Below are 26,636 nucleotides of genomic sequence, written 5' to 3' on the forward strand. Positions count from 1 at the left end.
CTCTGGGCGGTGATGGAGATGCGGGGCGGGGCCTGGCTCCCCGGCGGGATGGGGGGCGGGGCCTTTCTGAAGTTGAAGGCTGCGGCCAGGGACGCAGAGACGCAGCGGGTGAGAAAGGCATCCCGGCTACCTACCGTCCGTGTCCCGCCACCCCACACACCCACGCGGTGCCCAGGACTCCACGTGCTGCCACGCACAGAGCCAAAGGTTGTTCTCCCCATCATCCACCCCAGAGGGGCCAGCGACCTGCCCAAGGTCACAACGCGCGGCTGTGGCGGGGGTCAGAACCAGCACCCAGGGCTCTCTCCGACCTAGGGCCCAGCTGGGGGCAAGCGAGGCGTACTCACAGGAGCCGGGCCTCCCTGAGACAGAGGCAGGGGCAGCAAGGAGGGGCAGGCAGTCGTCGTCTTGAGAGCAGCCGGCCTGGATGGCCCGGAGGTAGCTGTGGCTCCGCATGCGGAAACAGCCGGGCAGGTCCAGGGCGTCCACGGCTTGGGACTCAAGCTCCCCAAACACAGACCCGCACACAGCCTCCAGTTGCTGGCTCAGCTCCTCGCTGAGCTGGGGACAGGGGCGAGAGGAGAGTTACCGGGGTGGAGGGGTGGGGGTGTCTCCGAGGCACTCTGCCATAGGACTATGTCTAGATCTGCAGAGGCGGTGTCTCTGTGCGACTCTTCTACATTTGGACTAAAAGAAACTCTCATTCTCTGCAAAGAAGGATGAAGGCGCCTCTGCCCTGTGCTGCTCCCCAAAATGCCTTAAGGCCAGACTTAGGGGTCCAGTCTTTCCTCTAAATACTCCTCCCTCCGCCCCATCTATGCCTCTCCCAGATGTGTGGCTGTACCTCAGCCTCCAGACCACCCCATCTTCCTCTCCACCTGTGCTCTGGGTGTAGGGCTAGCCCCTCACGTTTCTCTCACCTGACCCTGATGTGACAGGCACCCTCTTGCCCACTATGGGGGTGCAGGGCTGCAGGAAAGGCTAGCTTTTATTTTATTATTTATGATCCACTGTGTTGTAAATCTGATTGAAAGCAACTTACAGAGATATACACCATGTGGCAGGACAGAAATAACAGGTAAGGGATGGAGCAAAAATTATTAACTTTCAGGTTTCCAGGACTCCCCCACCTTCTGCCCACTAACTAGGGCTCTGGTTTGGCCTACTGGTTCCTTCCCTGCCCTCCACCTCTAAGGGAAGTTCAGCCATTGTTGGATGAGGTTCTTGTTTTTATTTTTATTTTTTTAATTTTTTTAATCCTCACCTAAGGATATTTTCCATTGATTTTTAGAGAGAGCGGAAGAGAGAGGGAAAAACAGAGAGAAATATCGATGTGAGAGAAACACATTGATTGGTTGTCTCCTGCACGAGCCCCAACCAGGGCCGGGGCCGGGAAGGAGCCTGCTACTGAAGTATGTGCCCTTGACCAGAATTCAACCCAGGGCCCTTTGGTCCGCAGGCCAATGCTCTATCCACTGAGCATTGTTCTCGTTTTTATTTCTGATATTCTGTGGTGCAGAATCCATAGTGTTACCAAAAAAATTAATGCAACTAAGAAAAGAGCAAAACAAAAATGTTGTTCACAGAATCCTGTCACACAACACTGCACTACGACTAAATATACCACAGAGGCTGCAGCTTCGTTTGCGTTATATGAGCAAACTGGCTCAAAGGAAAAAAAATAAAGGTAGGAAAAGGAAGTGGTCCAGTGGTAAGCTCTACATCCAGAGCACAAAATGGGTGCACATTTGACCCTGAGCTTCAGAGCAGCCAAAGCATCGAGGGGTACAGCCTATGGGTTGCCCACACGAGTTATGAAGTGAGACCAGCTGAACTCAAGTGCTGGGCCCCCCCCCTACTTCTTAGCAGTGTGGCCTGAGAAAGTTAACGTTTTGGGGCCCCTGTCAAATGGGAATGCTAATGGTACCATCTTCATGGTCTATTTGAAGGAGCAAAAAACAAAACAACCCTGTGAGGCACTATGTGCAGACACTGGCACACAGTCAGCACTAAGTCAGTGGCAGGCAAAGGTCTCAGAGTCTATCTGGTAAACACAGGCCCTAGCTCATGAGAACCACAAATCTTCCTGTCATGGAGCCCAAGAGAAATTCCCCCACAAGTGATTATGTAGAGGCCCTGGAATGAAGTCATGGACAAGGGCCTCAGTAGCATCCGCATGGTGAGTGTGACAGCAAGTATCCCATGGCGGCCACTTGTGACATCTCTCAGCCTCATGGCATCATATGTATGTGCAGTCCACAGAGGCCCAAAGGAGTGGCTTGATCCATGTGTAAAATACAGCTCAGTGTTTCCATAACTTAGCCTCAAAAGCATAATATGCTACCACAAGATTCTACATCAAATGGAGGAGGAATTTTTCATCCCGTTCTACCAATGGGCAAACTAAGGCCCAGAGAGGGCAGATGAATTATCTATGGATGCCCAACTTGTACGTGGTAAAACCAGTGAAGTGCCAGGTCTCCTGGCTCTCATGCCAGGCTGACTGAACAGCAGAATCTTCCAGAGAGCTTGTTAAACTGACATGAACTCAGGCCCGCACCTCAAGGATCTGACCCCAGGGCTCTTCGACTCTATGCCTCTCTCTGCTTTGAAGCTCAGAGCCAAATTAACTGGAGATCCCAAACTCAGTGGTTCTAACGTGGGGCCAGTCATTTAAAAAAGGACTGTCTGGACTTCTTCTGGCAGCTTTTTCTGAAGGAACTTTATTACAAGTGTACAGAAGTCAGAGGCCATGGAAAAATCAATCCAAGATCCTGGGAAGTTCGCCCACATTTGAGTGGCATAAGCCCCACCCCTGGGCAGCTGTGGCTTCACCATGACTCTTGTGAGTCTCCCTCTCAGTTTCCTATCTGTGGGCCTCTGGGGTACCAAGGACCAGCAGTGGCAGGGTATTTCCTGAGGCTCAGGAGCTGATCTAACTCCTGCTACTTCTAGGCCAGGCTCAGGATACTCCCCCACTAGAACCAATCCAGCCCAGAGGGTCCCTGGTGGAGCAGAGAGCAACCTGGTCTCCAGTCAGGAATCCAGTGATGGAAGAACTCTCACTTAGCGGCTTATCTCTGTACCTCCAGCCCTCTTCTGTGTGTAAAGCACTAGGCATAATAACTGACATGCAGCAGATGCTCAGTGAACACCAGCTACTATTATTAGTAGCAGGAGGTTCTTAAATCGCCATGGAAATACCTCTCGGAGACCTCTCTTTCCCAGGGGTTCTGAAGCTCTTGAAATCCCAACCATATGTTATCCCCACAATGAACTCTATGGCAAGGCAGAGAGAGAAAGGGCGAGAAGCTCCCTGGGGCCACACACCTCCCATCTGTACAGGCCAAGAGGAGTTTCTGCAGTTGAACAGGAGACCAGGACCCAAGGGAAATACAGAATCATATAGCCTCTCAGGAATATTACACCTCAAGTTGGTGTTTACTGTATTACGATTATGAAATTGTAACATTATACTTTGAATTCTCCTATGATTCCTGGACTGCCTTCCTCCCAACCTGTTCCTTAGCTCCCACTTTCAGAAGAGTCAAGGTCAAAAGAAACCTCTTGGGAAATAAGAATCTGAGCCTTTTCTCCAACCCAGATTCAGACTCAATAAATATTTCCATGGGAGTGGGATATTTAGAAGAAAATACTTTGTCGGGACTCATTGAAAATTGTCCGTGGTAGATTGTCCAATTGGGGGCTACGCTGTATACTTTATATATGGCATATAGTTTAGATAACCTTGAAAAACCCTCCCATTTCAAAACACTCTAAAACACCGGATAAAATATAACAAACGTTGCTTTATATGCATAGCTGAGCTCGCAAGAAAGCAAGATAAGTCCCCAGGGGACAAAAGCAAAGAGGAAACTGGAAATTCAGAATATTAACTGTGTGAGCCAATGCTGCAAACAGCCTAGTGGAGGTGGAAGGGGAAGGGGGGGGGGGGTTGCTGGTCTCAGTAATCAAAGGGCTTAGGTTTTAGCACCCACTTGGGGGCAGCTGTAAGGCTCTGGGCCCACAGGAAGCACGGAACCAAATGAGAACCTGCATAAAAGTAGGAAAAGAGAAAACCTTTGATGAAAAGTAAACTAGGGAAAAATGTTATTAGCACAGACTGATGAGAAGGAAGCTAGCCCATAGTCTAGGCACTGTGGGAAAGGGAAAGGAAGCAAACCTTTTAAGAATTTGTACCTACAAGCTAATCTTCTCACAGACACAGGCTTCTGTGTCTGCATGGGCCTGCAGGGGCCAGACCCACCTAAATTAAAATTTAACATAAAATGGTCCCAGACCAAGAATTTTCTAATTGTCTAATAGAAGCCCAAAATATTTTCTGGGGGAACTACTCCTAACCCAGGCTCAGGATTCTCACAGATAAAGCTCCATTGAAGAAGAGCTAATTTTTTTTTCCTAAAGATGAGCTAATATTAAACTGAGAGACAGACAACCTCTGACATGGCCCCTAATGATTTCCAACTGCTGGCATTCACACCCTTATGCATCCCCTCCCAGTGAGTGTGAACTAGACTTATTGGCCCACTACTAATTAATAGAATATGGCAGATACAATGGAATGTCACTTCAAAGATTTGATTACAAAAAGATTGTGGCTTTCATGTTGGATACCTTCTCTTGCTCTCTCTCAGAGCCTTTGCTCTGGGGAAAGTAAGCTGTTATGTTGTGAGTAGCCCTATGGTGAGTCCCACATGTCAAGAAACTGATGCCTCTGGCCAACAGCCTGCAAGATCTGAGGGCTGTCGACAGCAAATCTTCCTCCAGTCAAGCCTTAAATGACTGCAGCCTTGCTAACACCTTGACTGGAGCCTGTGAGACACTGACCCAGGTGGCACCCAGCTATGTCGTGCTCAGATTTCTGGCCCACAGAAACTGTGAGATAAGAAATATTTGTTGTTCTAAGACACTGTGCTTGGGGTAACGCATTATGTAGCAATATATAACTAATACAAACTATGACACAAACAAGAACTAAACTTCCTGAGAATTCAAGGTTTACCTGTAACAGCAGCTAGTGTTACCTTAGCTCAAACAGATTAGCTTTTAATCTATGCTTAAAATTTCTAAAACTTAAAAGATAAAACTGAAAATATAAGAAGAGACTAAAAGCTTTGGAAAAAAAACTATGAAGATTTAAAAAGGAACCAAATCAGATTTCTAGAAATGAAGGGGAAAAAAAAGACAGTGAAATTAAAAACGCAATGAGTTAAACAGTAGATGAGACACAACTGAAGAAAAATTTAGTGAACCAGAAGATACCTCTGAGAAACTTACCAGATGGGAGCACAGAGAGGCAAAGAGGTGGAAAAAATGAAGGAGAGGTTAAGACATGTGGAGGAAAGAATAAGAAGTCCCACATACAACTAATAGGAGTCTCAGAGGAGAGACCAGATAGAATTTGGAAGAGGCAATACTTGAAGAGATAATAATGATGGTAGTTGAGAAATTTCTAGACTTCCAATTTCAGGCATGACAGAGAAAGGAGAACACCAAATCCTATCCCACATGGAAAAAACTGCCAAAAACAATTATTTCATCACTGAAAATCAATCAAAGAAGCATTTATCAACGAAAAGTACTGAACTTTGGGTAAGAACAGCATGAATCTGTGGTATCCTTGCCTGGAGCTGCGCCCATTACCCCCAGCTCCCAGCTCTATTAGTTGCAATAGTTCAACAAGGGTGGAGCAGGCTGTGAAAACTAGCTGTTTCAGTGCTAATGGCGAAGGGACCTCACCTAATTGGAGCATCGTCTGTAGACTGGAGTGTCAAAAACAGGAATAGCCAGCAGCATTGGGAGGCTGAGGTTTTGGCACTGTTTGGGGCAAGCTATGGACTGGCAGACTAACCAGGAATTTAATGGGGAGTTCCAGGTGGGGGGTGAGATAGCCATAAGCAGTTTGATAAGCTCTCCACATATCCTGGGTTAACTAGAGGCTGGGTGCATGCACACCAGAAACCAGAGAGGCCCTGAGTCAATGGAGTCTGTGCACATGTGCAAAGGAAACACAAGAGAGCCTGGTGAAAAGTAAAAGCCAGGGCAGACCTGAAAACAGTCTGGAGATTATACTTCCCAGGCCATACATAGAATTACAGCAGAGAGAAGAAGTCTTACTGGCGTGTGGTTTTGAGCATAGCCTCTCACCAATTTCTGGCTGAACAGTAAGCTATGCAGACACAGGGCAACCCCTGGGAAACCAGGCTTAAAAATAAAAACAAGAATAAAACTGATGGAGACAGGAGAGTTTGCATTTGGCAGGGAAGATGGATTTTACATATTTAGTCTTGGGATCAACAAATAAACGAAACAATAACAACTTTCAAGAGGTAAAGTAAGAATCTAGAGTTGCTATAATATATTACCTAAAATGTTTAGTATTCAACAAAAAATTATGAAATATTCAAATAAATAAGAAAATTTGCCCAAATGTTTGATTGATCAAAGACTACAAAGCAGCTATTATAAATATGTTCAAAGAAGTAAAGGCAGTCATGTTGGAAGATTTAAAGGAAAGCACTGCAACAATGATTTAATGAACATAAAATCCTAACAAAAAGCTAGAAATTATTTTTTAAAGAAGAAAAAATAAACAAATGAAAATTCAGAAGCTGAAAAGTACAATAACGGAAATAAAATAATTTACTAGGAGGGCTCAGAATAAGATATAATCAGTAAACTTGAAGCTTGATCAGTATAAATTACCCAATCTGAAGAATAGAGGGGAAAAACACTAGAAATGAACAGAGACTCAGAGACCTATGGGACAACATTAAGTATACCATGTACATGTAATGAGAACTTCAGATGAAGAGAGAGATAAAGGGGAATAAAAAATATCTGAAGAAATAATGGCCAAAGAAGTTCAATGAACCCAAAGTGGGTTAAACCTAGAGATCTATATCCAGGCACATTACAATCAAAATGTTGAAAGTTGAAGATATTAATAGCAGCCAAGAGAAAAACAATTCATCACATACAGAAAAACAATATGATTAACAACTTGCTTTTCATCAGGAGCTATGACCTCTGAAGACAGTAGAATAGTACATTCAAAGTGCTAAAAGAAAAAAAACTGTCAACCAGGAATTCTAGATCAGCAAACTATCTTCCAAAAATGAAGTAAAAATACATTGCCAAATAAATATAGAATAATAACTGCCAGCCACTGTGATATTTGGTGGGAAGAAAAATGAAGAAAACTCAACTGACCCAAAAGAAGGCAGCAAAGGAGTAAAGAAGCATCACTGGCCGGCCGGCGTGGCTCAGTGGTTGAGCGTCAACCTATGAACCAGGAGATCAAGGTTGGATTCCGAGTCAGGGCACATGCCTGGGGTTGCGGGCTCCATCCCCAGAAGAGGGCATGCAGGAGGCAGGTGATCAATGATTCTCTCTCTTCATTGATGTTTCTATCTTTCTCTCCCTCTCCCTTTCACTCTGAAGTCAATAAAAATACATTAAAAATAAAAAGAAGCATCACCCAAACAGCAGGATACATAGAAGGCACAAGGTAAGATGACAGAAATAAATCCAAGCATATCAGTAAATCACAATAAATATTAATGTACTACACTCTCAAGCAATTGTCAGAATGTAGATAAAATAAAATCTAGCTATGAACTATTTACAAAAGATATACATAAAACATAAGGAGACAAAATTCTTTTGAAATACGGAAAAAGAATGTTCTGGGAAAATACTAAAGCAAAACATAGACTTAAGGGCAAAAAAAATTATTAAAGATAATAGAATGACATCTCTAGTGTGTTAAACCTGTTTCTTCTTCTGTGAAGCAAAGATTATAAGCTATACCTCCCAGGAGAAATATGAAATGTATACACAAAGTGCTAAGAAGAAGAAAATAAAAAACAGAGAAGAGGAATAGGAAATTTGGGGGTAGGAGAGGACTAAAATTTAGATTTTACAACATTTGGGGAAATACTTGAAAGAACTGAGAGAGAGATCCAGGCAGAAAGAATAGTAGATGCAAAGGCTCTAAGACTGGTGTCAGAGGAGCAACAAGGGGACCAGTATGGCTGGAGTAGGTGAGGGGAGGGAACAGTGCGAGAGAGGAACTCAGAGGTAGCAAGGGCCAGATTATGCAGGGCCTTATATGTCATAGTAAAGTCCTTGAATTTTCCTCTAAGTAAGGTGAGGGTTTTGAGTGAGTATAATTCTATTTTTAAGTGATTGTTCTGACTATATTGAGAGAGAACAAGTGCAAGAGACACACTAGAAGGCAGTGCAACAGTCCAGACAAAAGAACATGGTGGCCTGGACCGGAGTGGTGACAGTGGAGGCAGTGGGGAGTGGTGGGATCCTGGGTGCACTTTGAGGGTGGTACCAAAAGGATTTGCTGCAAGATTGGCTGTGGGATGGGAGAAAGAGAAGGAAGTCAAGACTGACTCAAGTTTTAGAGCAGAGCTCCTGGAAGGATAAAGTTGCCAGTACCTGAAATGGAGAAGACATTGGATGGAGCAGGAAATTTGGGGGGAAAGGGTATCAGCAGTTTAGTTGTAGACATCTTGATTTGAGATGTCTGCTAAATATCCAAGTAAGATTTTAATATCCCATTAGATATACATGCCTGGCATTTATGGGAGGGTTTGAGCTGGAAATATACATTTGGGAGTTATCAGGCTCTCGATAATAATCAAAGCCATGAGCCTGGATGACAGGAGCTCACCTAAGAAGTAAGTGTAGAGAGAAATTGAAGAACTAAGCCCTGAAAAACTCCAATGTTCAGATCCTGGAGCGTTGTAGGCACGGACTGAGAATAAGCAGTCAGAGAGAGAAGAACCTAAAAGGTGTGGTGTCCTCAAAGCCAAGTGAGTAAGGTGTTTCGGGAAGGAGAGAGTCATCAGCTGTGTTAGATGTTGCTGATGGGTCAAGTGACACAAGAATTGTGCATTAACTAGTGGCTTTAGCCACAGAGGCTGGTCTGATGTGAAAAGAGAGCTGTGCCAATCAGATTCCCTGATTCAGGAAATGTAACAAAGAGACGCTGAGAGACTGCAGCAGCCGACAATAGGAGCCAATGGGCCAGCCTTTGGCATTGCCTTGGCATTGCTTTCCCCCCCAGCAAACAGTAGAAACAGCTAACCTTTATGGGCTGTTGGCTCTGTGCCAAGAACACTATTATGATGTCTATTTTTAAATAGGAAAAATGGGGCTCAAAAAAGTCAAGTAACTTGCCCCAGGTCACTCAGCTTGGTAAGTAGCTGAGCTGGAATTCAAACCCCTCTCATGCATTTAATTACTAAACTGCATTGCTTCCCTTTAGTCGAGGGAAAGTCTACACTTAAATATAGAACTCGAAATTATAAAACAGCAATTTGGGGCCAGGTACCTTGGGTTTGCATACATTTTCTCACTGAATACTCACAAAACCCCTGCGAGAGAAATACCACTACTCTTGTCATTTTACAGATGAGAAAACGGAGGCCTTGAGAGAACGTCTTGCTGGTGGTCCCACGGGGGCAGGTGGTGGGGAAAGCACTCAAGCCCAGATCATCTGAGACTGCAGCTCTGCCCGTCCCATCTGTACAACCAATCCTACCTTTTGCAGGGGGTGGGCTTGGAGCAACCAGGCCAGGGCAGGGCTGGAGAACTGAGAAAACTGAGGGTGCCCTTACATGCTCATCACGTTGAGGACACTCGGTTTTTAAGAGTGACTCTGAGATCCCCAATCTAAGTCAGTTCCGGGAGTCCCAAGGCCGGCTTCCCAGTTCCCCCAGAATCAGACGTGCACTCTCTCCCTGGCCAGACCTTTGATTTTAAGGCCAAGACTGAACCCCCTTCCCACCCTTTCCTCCAGGCATGCTGGGCCTCCCCCTACCTGTCCGGTGGTGAGGGAACGGCTGTAGCCAGGGATGGAGCTCCGGGGATGGATCCGGGGTGGGACGCAGCAGCTGGGAAAGGTCAAAATTCCAGATTCAGAATGGGGGTCTGTGAGGAGGCAGGGGAGGGGAATGAGAGGACTGGGGGCCCTGAGCAGGTTCTACCCCTCAGAAACCCCCAGACAAGATCCCACAGAAGACTCCTGGGTAAAGGGACTCTCTCAAAGAGGCACTCAGATAGGGGCTATCAGAAGGACCCCTTCTTTCTTTTCTTAGTATAATTATATATTTTTTAATTTAAATTAATTGTTTAAAGTATTGCATAAGTCTCCTTAGAACAGTGGTTCTCAACCTGTGGGTCGTGACCCCTTTGGGGGTCGAACGACCCTTTCACAGGGGTCGCCTAAGACCATCAGAAAACACATATATAATTACATATTGTTTTTGTGATTAATCACTCTGCTTTAATTATGTTCAATTTGTAACAATGAAATTGGGGGTCACCACAACATGAGGAACTGTATTAAAGGGTCGCGGCATTAGGAAGGTTGAGAACCACTGCCTTAGAAGGCCCTCTTCTTTCTATGGAGCAGACTGATACTCCCCAGTTGAACCTTACACAGGGAGCAGACTGGTACTCACTCTACACACACCTCCTGCAGGGATCCAGTATCAGCTTCCCACTCCCCCTACCCTCCACCCCTCCCTCACCTCCCCTCCCAGTCCTTACTTGATCCGGGCCTGGTCCACACTGGAGGAGCGGCGGGAGGCAAAGCGCCGGGCCAGCGCTTTGGGAGATGTCTTGGGACTGCCATCCGAGTCTCCACTCTCCTCATCCCCCATGGCTTTGATGTAGCTGCCGCTCCGCATCCTGCGACAGGGGATCTCTCCATCCTTGCCCCCAGTGGGGTAACCCCCCCAATCATCTTGCGGCACCTGCAGGAACAGGGGCCTCTGTCTCTCAGACACATCCCTATGGAATCTGAGGCCAGGACCCTCTTCTCCACTGCCGGTGGGAGGCGCTCTACCCTGGCTTGGGCAGGCCACACTCGGGAGCATGCAGATTCAGAGCAGGAGGCAGACCTCCCTTCCAGGAGATGCCTCGTTATCCTGCATGGACCTGGTGCTACTTAATTGAGGGCAACCTAGAGCAGCGGTCGCCAACCGGTGGTCCGCGGACCACTGCTGGTCCGTGAGGTCCGAAAGGTTGGTGACCGCTGCCCTAGAGAGTCTGGGTGGACAGTGACATGTAGGTGCCAAAAGGTCAAAGATCAGAGGCCAAAGTGACCTCTGTCAACCCACCCTCATCAGCGAAGTGTCACCTGACCTCAGTCACCTTTCACCTTTCCTTGTCCTTCATCCTCATAAGCTGCTTATATCCCCAAATCTCCATCTCTCCTCCCTTTCCTCTGTGAGGAGCCATAGAGGGTTTTAAGGAGGGGAGTGACATCAGATTTGTGTTTCAGAAAGAGCATTTTAACAGTCCAAACAGAGGATAGATTGTGAGGGCCAGGAGTAGGGCAGAGGCGCAAGTGGCAGAAGAGACCAATTAGGAGGCTGATGCTGTTCTCCAGGCAAGAGATGATGAGGCCTAAATTAAGACAGAGGCAATGAGGGGAAGAGGAGATGGAAATGAGAGGTGTTGAGGAGCATCAGTGAACCTGATTAGATGTGGGGGATGAGGGGGCAGGGAAGAGTTGAGGATGACTGGAGGCTGCTGGCTGAGGACCTGGGGGATGGTGCTGCCGCTCACTGAGCCACAGAATCCCAGAGAAACAGGTGGGGGAAGGTGAAAGCTCAGGGTTGCGCATGGTGAGTTTGGCAGAGGACTGTCGAACAGGTGGTTGGATGTTTGGTTCTGCAATTCCATGGAGAGATCTGGGCTGGAGGCAAACGTGTGGGAGTCGTGGGCAGCAGCTGAATCCACAGGAGTGAATGAAAGTACCCAGAGGGTGAAAGAAGGAGCTGGGGAGGAATTGCTGACATTTAAAAGGGGGCTGCAAAGAAGGGAAGAGGAGCCTGTGAAGTCACCTGAGAAGGAGTGGGCAGAGGGGTAGGAGGGAAGTCAGGAGAATGACATGTCGTGGAAACAGGAGACATTTCAAGAATAAAAAGAGTTGATAATGTCAAATGTCAAGTGCATTCAGAGGTTAGTAATTCAAGCTCAGGAGTTAAACAGATCTATGTTCAAATTCTGGGCCCGCGACTTGCTAGCTAGGTGACCTTGAGCAAAACTGATCAATCTCTAGGCCTCCGTTTCCTCATCTGTGAATTGGTAATGATAATTATGCCTACATCGCAGGGTTGGTGGGAAGGATAAATGAGCCGTATAGAATACCAGCACATAGTAAGTGCTCAATATGTGTTAACTATTATTATTATAAGCATTGGAAGGTACCTTTCAAGGAAGGCTGGCAAGAGACCACTGTCAGGACATTTAAAATCCCTTTTTAGATGTCAGTGGATTCCTCTCCAGACTGTAGTAAAGGAGAGGATGAAAAGAAGTGAAGAAGTGGGGTCTATGGTCTAATAACCTGGATATGAAGGGAAGTTGGGAGATGGAAGGGGGAATAATGTTGATGAAAAATGTGTGGTTGTTTTTGTGTGTGTTTTTTGGATGAGAGACTTGACATGTTTTCAGGACCAGTGAAAAAGCCCGTAAAGATAGTCTTTAAATGTGGGGAGAGGGCGGACAGACAGTTCGGGGATGGAGGGGACCCTAGGGAGACCGGCTTAAGCCCACTAGAGGTATCAGCCCGGGATGGGTGGTCCTGGCGTCTCTTGAGCCAAGAAGGAAGGGATGAGGGTGGCTGGGGATCTACATGAGTGGGCTGACAGAAAAGTGAGGGAGTCCATGCTGGTTGGCTTACACTGTAAAGAATGAGTGTAAATGAAGGTGTGGGGGAGACAGCTGGGGCAGGGAGGGAAGATTTAAAACACCTATTATAAAAAAAAAAAAAACAGGTTAAATTGGGGTGGGACTGGAGGTCTGAGGGGTCAGGGTTCAGGGGAGGGACACAGACTCTGGGATGAAGCTAGGTGAGGGGACAGAGACCAGGGATGGGATGGGACCCCATGAAGGAACCCATGCAGAGACAGGGTTGAGGGAGAGCTGCAGACTGGTGAGAGGAACAGGGTCTCAATAAAAGGGCTGGGAATCCATCAAAGACACCTACTCTGATGGGGTCAGCTTCTCATTTTTGTGTCAGGGGAACACCAAGCTGTCTGGAGGGTCCCTGCATCCCCTTGTCCTCCCCCAAATGGGTTCAGACCTCCTAGTCATAAGATGCCCTAGAACCCCAGACCCTGATGGATCATTCCCCTTCTCCATACTCTACAGAGAGGAGCCACAGGCAGGCAGAGAGAGGCAGGCTAGCAGATGGGAAAGCCAGGGCGTGCTCTGTCACACTGCAGGGCTCCCACTCCGTAGCCGCTGCTGCAGGACACTGTGAGGTGCATATTAACAAGGAAGCCCCCAGGGAGGTCAGGGCAGCCCTGGAGTAGCAGCAGGGAGCAGCGGAGTGGTGGTGAGGCTCCAGAAATGACGAGGGCTCGGTTATGGGAGAAGGGTCAGTACTCCCTCCTTGGCCCTTTTTATGGACCCTTCAACTGCAGCTTAGAGAACCTCTCTACCCAGGGAGGGGGCAATCCAAGGCCAACCCAGAAGTCCTGAATCCTAGCAGTCTCCAACCTCCCTTCTGCCTCCCACCACTTCTGGCTTCCACTGTGACCCATTTGTTCCCTTGAGCTTTCATGAGCTCTCCACCCAGGAGAGTCCTAACGTGTGAACAACTTACCAGGAAGACCAGTGACACCCAAGAGACACATGCAAGCTCAATTCTCATCCCTCTGACCGTGCTGTGGCTTCTTCCTGAAATACCCTCACTCCACTTCTGCACTGAGATTCAGCTCAGAGGACATTCTTCCCAGAAGCTGCTTGGCCACCATCATCCCGGGGCAGGTGAGATGTCTCCTCTGTGCTCTCTCCCATCCCAGCCTTCTTTCACTGTACGCTATCTGCTGCCTTATCTGTCCCACCTCTAAACAGCTCCTCCCAAGCAGCATCTGTGTTTTCATCTTTGTATCCACAGGAAATGCTCACTGAATGAATGGCTGTGGATTAACTATATGGAATGTGGGCTTGGGAGGTAACCCTAAGTCTGCTGGACTTCAGAATTTGTATTGATTTTTCCTCCTAAAACTATGGGAAGGCTCAAGAAAAGAGCTCAGGGGGTATGTGAGGGGTGTCTGAGACAGAAAAGAGCAAGGTTGATGGTGAGATGAGCCCTGACCCCATCTCAGTAAGGAGATGGAGAGTGGACAGTGTGGGATGGATGAAGGCTCCATAAGAAGAAGGGGTCAGAGCTTTTAGCCTCATCTGCAGAGACCATGGACAATGGTGAGACCGGATGGGGACAGCAAGCCAGCTATTAGCTACACCATCCAATCCCAGGAAGCCCTGTTCCTGGCTCAGACTCCGGTGTGTCCCCCAGCCTAGGAAAACCCAGGGGACAGGCTCCCAGGGCTCTCCCACAGCCTCACGGGTATCCTACCACAGGCACCCCAGAATGACAAACTCCACAGAGGAACATTCTAGAAATGACCTTCATATTCAAACAATATCTGGACCACCCAGATTTGAGAGAAGGCCTGGGGCAGGAGAGCTACTTTCCAACTGCTGACCTCCAATCTTAAGGGAAGCTACAGCCAGGGAGCACCATGCTGTCCTGTCCACGGCCTACCCTCAACCTCATTCTGCCTCCAACCTCACAAGACAGGCCAGCACAGCTTGTCCAAAACAGCAACTCAAGGGGAAGCCCTCCTGGCACTGCCACACATCATCAAAATCAAAGCGCCCCTTCATTGCACAAATGGGGAAACCGAGGTCCCAAAAGTGGCTCAGGGTCTTACAGAATGAAGCAGGGCAGAACCTCCCTGCATCTAGACGCTCTATCATGGCAACAGCTGGCTCCCATCCAACCCTTTCCAGAGCTTACTGGGTGACAACACTATGAGGGTATCTGTTCCCCACCCCCACCAAGCCTCACCTGCAGATAATGATAAGTCCTGGTTTTGGCCTTGGCCTCTGGACCCAGGAGCCCCTTGCCTGGCCCGGCCCCTGGGTATCCATCCCGGCCCTGGCTCACCATCATGGTATGCCAGGCATTTCGCTTAACTGATTGTCCATCCAGTGACATGGACATGCCAGTGCAGGCCAGACAGCGGCCTTCCGACCCGCCTGAGCGCCCCTTGAAGCTCAAGTCCCGGTAGGACCCATCTGGAGCCTCCAAGCAGAAGGGACCACCTGGCTCCCCAGGAGGCCGCCCACCCGCTAGGAAGCCACTATCACTGTCCAAGTTGTCGTCGGAGCTCCACCAGCCCCCGGCCTTGGCCTGGTGCCGCCCATCGCCCTTGCGGTCCTTGCTCTTGCTCCTCTTGCCATGCCGGGTCTGGTGGTGGTGGTGGTGGTGATGGTGGTGGTGGTGGTGGGAGGTGTGGGGGCCTCCGGAGCCTGGGCCAGGGTAGCTGTCTCCCCCAGAGCCACCTCTTCCATCAGCCTTGGGCCCATTGTAGTCCCGCTTCCCCGGGGCCTCCAGAGAGTGGGACTTGGCAAAGAGCTTCTGCACGGAGTGAACAAGGTGCCGGATGCGGCTGGGGCTCTCGCTGCGGGCCTCCGGGGCAGAGCCAGACCCCGGCCCAGGCCCGGGCCCGGCCCCTGCTGGACCTCGCTGGTAAGGTAGCGTGTGGAAGCCATCTTGCTGAACTGGCAACTGCTTTTCAAACTGGTCCAGGAGTGTAGGAGGCAGGCGGGGGGCACCCTTGCCCTGTGGGTGGCCCACACAGTCTTCACAGGTGTCGAAGGGGCCCTGGCCGGGGTACATCCTGGGGAAGGTGCTGCTACCCCCCCCAATTCCAGTCCCCCCTGGCCCTCCCTCAGGGCCTACTGATGGCCCCTCACTCAGGCTCAGGGGCCCTTCCGGAGAAAGGTGTCCCAGGCCAGCTCTTGGGGCACAGAAGCGGGGCTCGGTGGAGAAGGCCTCCCCGGAGCCCAGCAGGTACGGGGCCCTGGCAGCTGGGCCCACGTCCATATGCTGCTGGTCAGCAAAGCGGGTTGGGCGGGGATGGCTGCCTCGGTCGCCATGGTAACCCCTCATGGCCTCAGCAAGGGCTCTTCATAGTGTTGGGGGCCAGGCCCCAAGAACCTCCTGGGAGACAGGGAGAAAAGGGATTCAGACTGAACAATAGGCCACTTTACCTAAAACTATCTTTTATTAGGATTCTGGTATCCCTTTAGGTAATGCATATCAATTTATGGAGATTAATTGTACTATCTTTCCACAAATGGACTTAAAGTCCTTAAAAGAATCATGCTAGACAAAGACACTCACAAGGGCACAAAATAATACTGTCATTCATCAAATGCTGCAAATCTGATAAATATTTATTCACAAAAGGAAATGCCTGCAGCCAAATGGCTGTGTTTTTTTTTTTAAAAAAATCCCAGGGTTACCAGAAATAAAAGGATACCCAAACAGATGTACAAAACATTCAAAGAAACCAGTCATTAAGTGAACTGGCTTTTAACAAGCTGACTTTAGGCAAATTGGTCCAGGGACACACCTTCTGACCCATCCCTACCCACTTCCACTGTTGTGAAGAGCCAGGCCCCAGGGTCGCAACTCCCAGCAGCAATAACCAAAGAGAATATACAGACCCAAATCTAAATATCCAGCTTGATTATGCAGGAAAACCCCTCCCCTTCCTTTCACACCCAGTTCCTTCCATCTGGCTGCAGGCTCATTCTCCCTCTCCCCAAGACTGAGGTAGGAAGGAATAACCTAAGATGACTCCTTTCCTCTTCCGGATTTCAAATATTCCCCCCTGGAATTTCCCCTTTGGCCTGTTACCCCTACCTGCCACCCCCATTCCACTAAAGGGGAATCATGAAGGGTGCAGAGACCATAAATGGGAGGAACGCTGGCTGTACAAGGCAGCGTCTGAATCCTAAACTGGGATTGGAACCCAGGAGTTCCACCTCCCAGGAACAGCGGGCTCGCAGGGCAGAAAGTGATGGAGAGAAAATGTTGAAAGCAGTGCCCCTGGCCCCCTTCCCAGGCTGGCCACGGCTACAGGACAGAGAGGTCAGCTCTCAGCAAGAACTGCCTCCAATCAGGACTCCAGAGCTGCCAGGACAGGAGCTATGGCAGGAGGGGGTGACAGCAGGAGGAACGGGGACTGAGATGCTGGCAGACGGCGCCCTCCCTCATCCCAGACCAGGCTCCTGGGCCATCTGCTGACCAGGAGGGGATGACAGCATCAAAGACTCCAGACAACAGCCCCTTCAAGACTCATCCTCCCTTGCTCCCCACCCACCACCTCCTAATATCCATCGTGTTTCAGCCTTCCTCCAGATCCTACTCACAGCTCATCTCCTACTATTTCCCAACCACTTGCTATGTACCAGGTGCTGTGCATAATATTCTCTAATCCCACTGAAATCCTGTGTGTCGATATTATCCACATCTACCTGTGAGAAGACCGAGCTCAAAAGGTAAGTCACAAAGCCAGTGAGTGGGTGAGTCACTTTAAATCAAGATTCAAACTCAAGTTAATTCTGGTTTGAGAACCTCAATCTAATCCCCATCTCCCAGACTCTCCCACCAGACTCACCATCCTGGGTGTCCCATCTTTGGTGTCAGGATCCTCACCACCAGGCAGAATCCTAACTTCAGAAGGCTCAGGACCACTGGCTCCTGATGAAAAAGAAAAGGATGGTGAAGAGAGCAAAGGACAGTCTCCCAGAGTCCTCAGAGAACCAGCCTCTGGCTTTGCCCATTTCCGTTCCCAACCCCCCAAACCAGGACTGATTGTATCTCCCATGATGCAGAGCCTTTGGACCCCTAGGGAAATGTGGTTGGCTTCATTATGCAAATACATGGAAATGAGCTTACAGGTTGGACTACCTCCAACTGCAGGTGTCTTAGTGATCTGTCCATGGTGCTGAGCCACTGCATTTTCATTGCCCTCCAATATGATTCCATTTCACTAAATTTTGTTCAGCCGCTACCATAAACCAGATTCTGAGTGAGAAGTGTATAAAGGTGATGTAAGTGTGATCCCTGTCATCGAGGGGCTTATAATCTAACAGGGGAACAACCTCTTACATAACAGGGTTATTTTAGGTCGTTGTATTTTCACACAAACTGGTCCCTCCTCCTAGAATTTCCTTTCATCCACCTCCCTACCCCAACCCTTCCCCTTTCCCACTTGCTCATATTAAGCCCCACCTTCCCTCAAAGACTTTCTGTACTCTTATTCTGGGTTATGCCTCTCTATTGGGCTTTTATAACACCCCGGGTTCCCCATGAAAGCAGCTATCATACTGCATAGAAATTGTCTGCTTCCGTTTCTGTCTCCCCCCAACTAGAATGTGGTCTTATGCAGGGTAGGAACCAAATGCTATTTATCTCTGGATCTCTAGCACCTAACTCAGGGCTTTGCCCAGAGCAGGTCCTTAATAAATATTCACTGTGTAGATGAATAAATGACTATGCTGGAAAGAGGTAGCAAGATGCTAGAATAGTTCAGATGAGAGCAAGACCAGATGCAATAAGGGGAAATTGAGGAAGACTTCCCAAGGCAGAGTGTGTTTGAGATGAGAACAAGATGGCCCTCCCAGCTCCAGTTTCAGATCGCTGTGTGTTCCACAGACAAAGGTGGGGCAGGAAGATAGAACTCCCAGTGGTGGAAATAACAGGCACAAAGGCAGAAGAGGGGGCCAAATAAGGAATTCTGAGGGATGGGGTAGGAGGGTTCCAGCAGACATTTAAGGTTTGGCAAATACTTTCAAGAGGTGGGAGAGAGAGAGTCAGAAAGAAAGACGACTCTAAATTTTGCAACAGCCGTGACTGGAAGACTAATGATGCCATTATTAGGCACAGGGATATCAGGGAGAAGAGCTAGCTTTTCGGGCATGATTAATAGTAGTGGAAGAGCCCTGGCTGGTGTTGGTAAGTGGTTAGAGCATAGGCCCAAAGGGTCTCAGGTTTGATTCCCTGGTGAGGTCATGTGTGATCAATGTGTCTCACATCGATGTTTCTCTCTCTCTCTTTCTCTCTCTCTCTCTCTCTCTCTCTCTCTCTCTCTCTCTCTCTCCCTCCCCCCCCCCCCAAAACCAATGGGAAAAATATCCTCGAGTGAAGATTAACACACATGCAGAAAAAAGACTGAACTGATATAGATTTAATTACATAGGCTTTCTCCTTTGTATTATGTTTTACAATCACATTCCTCCTGATGCCATCTTATTACTAAACATAATCAATAAGAAGGAAAAACAAAGAGGAGATTAATAATGCAATCCATCACCAAGTCCTCTGGATTTTGCTTCCTAACAATAGATCTGCCCACTTATTTCCATATCCACCAAATCACTGTTAGCTGAGTAGCTAAAACTCACTCTCGACCTCCTTTCCCAGCCTCCCTTGGAACTAGAGGACTTATCATTCACTTTTGGCTAATGAAATGTATATAAAAATCAAATGAGTGTTTCTAAGGAAGATCTGGCCTTTGTGATAAAAAGGGTGAAGCTCGCTAGTATCATCTTTTCTTCTTGGCTTGAATACAACCATGATGCCAGAGCTAGGGCAGCTGTCTTGACAACAGGAGAGAAAAGCCTAGAGAATTGCAGAAACGCTAGTCTTGGAGTCATTGAGCCTGGGAACCAACACAAGCAGTTCCCTTCCTCCAGGCCTAAATGTGGTAAGAAATAAACTCTTTATTTAAATCACTGTTGGCCAGATTTCCTGTATTTGCAGCAGAAAGCACTGCTAACTAAATCCAACTACCTCCGAAACATCACCTCCTGCCTAGACGTCTGCAAAAGCTCCTAACTGCTGCCCCTGCTTCTATTCTTACCCTGATCCAATCCAAATGGTCATTTGATAACACAAATCTGATCATGTCACTTCTCTGCTTAAAACTCTTCATTGGCTTATTGATGTTCTTAAGATAAAACACCCTAACCTGTCCAACAAGGCCTGCAGGTCTGGCCCTTCCTACTTTCCCACCTCCTCTCACAACACGCTCCCCCTTACTTCCTCTGCTCCAGCCAGGCCAGTCTTTTGCAGTCCCAGGATCCCTCCCATCATGGGGCCTGTTCCCCCTGTCCAGAAAGCTTTGCCTGCCCACCTCTGCCTTGCTAACTCCTACACACCCTTCAGATCTCAGCCCAGTTGTTGCTTGCTCAGGGAAGCTTTCTCTGGCCTCCCTGACTAGGTCAGATCCCCCTGCTGTTTGCTCTCAAGGCACTATGGGCCTGGATAGCTCTTAAATCATTACCATTTTCAATTTGAGTGATGCAGAGATTGTCTGTCTCTCCCACTAGAATGTAAGCTCCATGTAAGTGCCGGAATTTCATCCATCTTCTGCACTGCATCATCCCCAACCACTAGAACAATGCCTGGCATGTGGCAGGTGCTTGTTGAGTGAATGTGAGCCTACAAAGAACAAGATCCCTCCACTTAGGACATTTTTATTTTATTCCCACACCTATTCCAAGGGAAAGATATTACTCCCCTCCCCAATTTACCGAAGAAGAAACCGAGGCTTAAAGAGGCTAAGGTCACAGAGTTGGTGGCAAAGCCAGCGTGGCCTCTCCAATGCCTTAGCTTTCCTCTCACCTGGGATGCCAGCCCAGAGAAGCCAAACGTATTAAACACCGCTCTGAAGTAAACACAGAAATGAAAATGAATTCTAGGAAAAGGAAACAAATAAAATAAACCTCCCACATACCACATACTCTAGAGCTAACCAGAGTGTGGTTTAGCCTTTTCCCCTGTGTGGTGAGTACTGAGTTTGTTCCAAGTCCAAGGTCAGATAAGTACAGAGTAAAGGAAGCTCTCTGCAGCCCTGTGACAACTCTGGGTGCCGGTGTTATGTTTCCCGTTTTACTGCTCCAAGTCATCTCTCTACAGTCCCAGGACACAGAACGCGGCCCCACATGGTGAACAACCTCTGGGCCCAGGGAAGCAGTCACTTCTGCAACTGCCTGTGGCTGGCTGGTGAGTGGGGAGTGATGGCGTCTGGGAGGGTGCCGCATGTGACAAATTCTCTGATGCAGCTCGAATCTATCTGGGAATGGAAGAAGTGGCACACATGCCGTCACCAAGAAATTACCCAATTTAGCACCAACTACACAATCCAGCAATTATTTCCTAAACCGGAACTTGCTGGGGGCTGCCAGGCTGGCGGGATTGTTGTTACAAATCTCACTGGGAAACCAGCTGTGTAATTCACCAGGAGGTTGTCACTGCCCCAAGCAATTACCTTCCAGAAAAAGAATGGAAAATGAGAGAAGGAAAAGGGTTGCAGAGGAAGAAGTCAGGGCGGTTTCCTCCCCCGGGGGCCCTGCCCAGCCAGATCAGTTGATGTTCCTTTCTTGAGACATAGGTGACTCACGAACTCCCTGGATCAAAGCAGTTATTGGTGTAGACTCTCTGGGTCAAGTCCCTTTCCACTCACTTACTCGCTATGTGTACTTGGGCAGAAGATTAAGCTCCCTTAGCCTATTTCCTCATCTGTAAAATGGGGATAGCCAACCAGATGGGAGATGATATTTGCAAACAGTAGCTCCAACAAAGGTTTCATTTACAAAATATATAAAGAACTCATAAAACTCAACACCAAACAAACAAATAACCCAATCAAAATGTGGGCAGAGGGCCTGAAAATACACCTCTCCCAAGAAGACATACAAACAGCCAATAGATATATGAAAAGATATTCAACCTTACTGGCAATTAGGGAAAAACAAATCAAAACTACATTGAGATACCACCTCACACTTGTTAGAGTGGCCATTATCAACAAGACAAGCAATGGCAAGTGTTGGAGAGGTTGTGGAAAAAAGGGAACCCTCATCCAGTGCTGGGGAATGTAGACTGGCAAAACCACTATGGAAAGCAGTCTAGTGGTTCCTCAAAAAATTGAGAATAAAGCTACCATATGACCCAGCAATTCCTCTCCTGGATATATACCCGAAAATCTCAAAATCGTGTCTTCGCAAAGATATATGCACCTCTGTGTTCATTGCAGCATTATTTGTGGTGGCCAAGACATGGAAGCAACCAAAGTGTCCCGAGATAGAGAACTGGATAAAGAAGCCCTAACCAGTTTGTCTCAGTGAATAGAGCATCGGCCTGCAGACTGAAAGGTCCCAGGTTCGATTCCGGTCAAGGGCATGTACCTTGGTTGCGGGCACATCCCCAGTAGGAGGTGTGCAGGAGGCAGCTGGTCAATGTTTCTCTCTCATCGATGTTTCTAACTCTATCCCTCTCCCTTCCTCTCTGTAAAAAAAATCAATAAAATATATTTTTTTTAAAAGAAGAAGATGTGGATCATATACACAATGGAATACTACTCAGCCATAAAAAAGGATGAAATAGCTCCATTTGCAATAACATGGATGGACCTTGAGAACACTATGCTAAGCGAAATACGTCAGTCAGAAAAAGCTAAGAATCATGATTTCACTCATATGTGAGATATAAAACTGAAACTTGTGAACACAAACAGCAGTGTGGTGGTTTCCAGAGGGAAGGAGGTGGGGGGGAAAGAGGGCCCTAATATATGGTGACAATACAAGATTTGACTTTGGGTGGTGGGCACATGGTGCCATATACAGATCTTGTAAGATAGAAACCCACACCTGAAACCTATATGTTCATGCTGACCAATGTCACCCCAATAAATTTAATAAAGTAAATAAAATGGGGATAATAATAGAGCCATCAGAAAGGTACTAATGATATGATGGTTAACAAGGTAACGCATATAAATCCCTTAGTACTGCACCATGCTGAATAGTCAATAAAGGTAGCAATCATTATTTGTACTTTCATGTTTATGATTTCCATTGGTTTATAGTGTGTCTTTGGGTAGGTCATTTAATCTCTCTTGGGCAGCCACATAAGACCAAAGGTGTGTTTGACAAATGCCAGCATCTTAGTGGTTGACACAGAGTGATGCCTTGGGCAGAGATAAAGATTTCAAATATGAACTATTAACTGATTTACTCTCCTTCAGGACGCTGTCTGGAGAGCTATAAGCTGGACATGATAGTCCAGATGGCAGCAAAGGGGTACAGTTGCTCTCTTCCTGGGGATCAGCCCATCTAGTCCCTTCACACTGGAGCCTATGAGGTCATCCCCATACCAGTTCCAACACAGCAGAACTTACAGCAGGTGAGGCCTGGAACTCATTTGGATGCTGTAGGCCTGGGCTCTTCCATGCCTGTGGGTGAGCCATGTGGGCCCTTGGGACCCCAAAGTTTCAGGCTTTGCCTATCCATCCCCTTTCCCTGTGTTGGCTTAACCACAATGGCCAGGATTCTGTTGCAGTTTCTCTGTCCAGTCCTCTACACCCCACCCCCCACCATCCTGACGCAGCTGGAGTGGCTGGGGCTGTATGTCCACTGTGAAACGGCTAGCTACTGGGGAGCCTTAACACAGAGCCTCTGCCCTGCAGCCCACACTCCTGAGCCCATGGATTATCCTCCTCCCCTAGCCCCCACTTCCTCCTGCATCCACTTCTGCCTGAGCCCCCTTGACCATTTCAACACTGGCTTTGCCTAGCTGCCTTTGGCAGGATCTCTGTAGCTGGGCTGGTGTCCTCACCCCTGGCTTCTCTCAACCCCCCTATCCAGCCCTGTTGCTGAAGACTCCATATGTCTTGTTCCCCACCCCAGCCCCTAAGACCCCAAAGGAAAACCTCCTTCTACTCTCACTGCACCCAGAAAAATGGAGAAGGAAGGAGAAATAAAATAGGAGGGAGGTCTAGGGTATTTTTTATCCATCGTTTTACCGTATTTAATCAATTCTTTCTAGGGGTTTAAAGTAAGAATTTCACAGAAAATGGACTTACTGCTCCAAAACACTCAAGACATTTAGGCAGACCCAAATCTAAATCTATCTCCTGAACCCATTGGACAGTGCTCAGACTGTGAATAACCCACACTACCTATAATCTCTTTGAAAATCCCACCTCAGGGGGCTTTGCACTTGATGTTCTCTCTGCTGGAACACTCTGCCCCAGATATTCCCATGGCGGCGTTTGTCTCATCTTCTGGGTCTCGGCACAGAGAGGCCTTCCCTGACCACTGACTAAAGTCAAGCTCCATCCCCCATGTACTCTCTACATCAGCTGTTCCGTTGCTGCATAACACTTATTGCTCTTTAAAACTATTTTCTTTTTCTATGACATGTTTACAGTATGTCTCCCCATGGCAGAATATAGGCCCCAGGAGGGCAGGAACTATGTCTGCCTCATGCCTGTAGTATATTCTCAGTATCTAGAACAATGCCTGGCATGAACAGGTGCTTAAAAACTACCTACTGCATGAATGAAAGTCTTCGCTTGCTGTCCTCATTTACTCTACTCCTGTGCCCAACAGCCCACAGAAAGGACCTCCACTCCTTTTTCTCTAGAGCAGTGGTTCTCAACCTTCCTAATGCCGCGACCCTTAATACAGTTCCTCATGTTGTGGTGACCCCCAACCATAAAATTATTTTCGTTCCTACCTCATAACTGTAATGTTGCTACTGTTATGAATCATAATGTAAATATCTGATATGCAGGATGTATTTTCATTGTTACAAATTGAACATAATTAAAGCATAGTGATTAATCACAAAAACAATATGTAATTATATATGTGTTTTCTGATGGTCTTAGGCGACCCCTGTGAAAGGGTCGTTCAACCCCCAAGGCGGTCGTGACCCACAGGTTGAGAGCCGCTGCTCTAGAGGCTTCAGAGAGCCCCTGGAGGATTCCGTATGGAAATCCAGCCTGGGTTTCTGTTTGCCTGGACTCCTTTTAAGACCTCCCACTCCTTGAGCATGCCAGAGACTGCATAGTAGCCCTGGTGGCCAAAGATGGTGGCATCTGAGAGAACTTGATTTGCAGACCCCACCAACCCCTTCAGCCAGGGCTGGTGGTTCCTCTTACACCTCCAGGGATCTGGAAGGGAAAGGCCAGCAACCTTATTGCTGGGTGTTGGAAAGACAATCATCTGTCTCCAACCATTATATTGCAGCCTACCTGCATGACCATGAACAATTTGCTTAATCTGTCTAAACCTCAATTTTCACATCTGTAAAATAGGAATAACAATACCTACCTCCTACGTTTGTGGCAATGAGTAAATAAACTGATCTACCCAAGGCAACTGGCACCCATATCTCCATATGTTGACGTTTCCTGACTTTAGCATCCTGGTGCCTTCTTTCATTTGTATGTATTTTATGAGATTTGGGCTGGTGCTGCCCTGTCTTCCAGGATGCTGCCAGACCTGAACCTATCAGGACCATCAGAGAAAAACAGGTAAGATCCAAAGTCAACAGCAGGGTCCACTGGGCAGCAGCTTCTCATCCAGACTAGGCCATTGGCCTTTCCTACTCTCTGGCCCAAATGTCTGGTTCCCCTATGGAGTCCAGAGCTTAGAGACTGCCTCCTGGGTTAGCACACTCTCCTATAAGCTCTTTCTGTGAGCTGGGGCAGAGGCTCCCTACACCAGGGCCTGTCTCCTGTTCTGGGCCTCTCTCATTGAGGAATCAAGCACAGGGATGAGCCTCACAGGATTCCTTGGAGCTAGTGAGTTGGCTGACTGCTAAGTTTATGTGGTGGCACTTTCCACCCCTTGGCACTGCCTGATCCTGCTCCAGCCTTCAGTGTACCTTAGCCCTGCTCTCCTCTGGATTCTAGGCCTAGCAGTAGCCAGGACCACCATGGGAGAGAGCATGGGGAGAGGAGGCAGCACGGACTGTGAGATCCTTCCATATGGCAGGCCTGTCCTCCCAACTTTGCCCTCTGATGCAGTTCAGGTCTTCTCTCTTCTAAAAAAGCTTCCCTACAAGTGCCCTCCCCATATACCCCAGGGCACAGCAGTTGCTACCTCATCTTGGTTCACCCATACTTCAACACAGTCAGGTAAATATTTGCAGGCCATGAGCTCCTTGAAAACTAATATTCATCTGATCTTTCTCTGTATGGACAAGACTGGCATATAGTAGGTGCTCAATACATTCAGGATCCGTGATTGAGCCATCAGGAAGTAGTACCCCTCCGCTGGGTCATAGGGAGAAGGGGAGAAACAGGAGAAGGCAGGAGAGAAATGACTTCCTGCACTAAACCAGAACTCCTCACAGGCAGAGCTGATCCAGTGTGATGTGGGCTCCCCGTAGAGCTGGGAGTGTCCTGACCAGGGAGGCATGGGAGCAGAGGTTGGAGGACCACTTTGGAAGTTGGATGGATTCAAGCATTGGACACATTTCAGACCAGACAATCTCTGAAGTCTAAGGTTCAGAGTGGCTACAGCTGAGCAGGCATTATGTTCAATGCTTTCGATGCACTTCTTTCGTGTAGTCCTTGCAAACTATCATTAGATACCATTATTACTCCCACATTATAGATGAGAAAATTGAGGCTTCGAAATATAAAGAAAATTGCCCAAGGTCACAACAGGTGATGGAAGAGGAATTTAAATCTGGGTCTGAGTACAGGCCCTGGCACTCTCAGCACTAAGAGACCAGGTCCTGGCAGGTCTAAAGTAGTGTGTCTCTCTGACCAAATTGGTCTGATAGGGCCACCAGATGGACCCCCAGTGAGCCCTGACTCATCACTCAGCCTCCGGAAACCTCCACCCCTGCCATCCCTCCCTCACACATGGGCATACACATTCCCAAAACTGCTTATTCTCAGTCGAACACGTGTTCGTCC

General features: G+C 47.9%; 1 protein-coding gene across 1 annotated transcript in view; it reads right to left on the reverse strand.

Annotated features, from left to right (window-relative positions):
* Positions 1–26,636, reverse strand: part of DLGAP3 (discs, large (Drosophila) homolog-associated protein 3) — a 52,376-nt gene that overhangs the window by 18,612 nt on the left and 7,128 nt on the right. The window contains exons 2-7 of the mRNA XM_014541489.1: positions 17,532–17,614; positions 14,909–16,066; positions 10,591–10,796; positions 9,860–9,932; positions 348–561; positions 9–79 (exon numbers count right to left, since the gene is read on the reverse strand). Coding sequence (XP_014396975.1) covers positions 9–79; positions 348–561; positions 9,860–9,932; positions 10,591–10,796; positions 14,909–16,015 — 1,671 coding nt within the window. The 5' untranslated portion in view covers positions 16,016–16,066; positions 17,532–17,614. The remainder of the gene's footprint in view (positions 1–8; positions 80–347; positions 562–9,859; positions 9,933–10,590; positions 10,797–14,908; positions 16,067–17,531; positions 17,615–26,636) is intronic.

This window comes from Myotis brandtii, unplaced genomic scaffold (assembly GCF_000412655.1).
Source record: "Myotis brandtii unplaced genomic scaffold, ASM41265v1 scaffold274, whole genome shotgun sequence".
In the NCBI taxonomy this organism is placed as follows: Eukaryota; Metazoa; Chordata; class Mammalia; order Chiroptera; family Vespertilionidae; genus Myotis; species Myotis brandtii.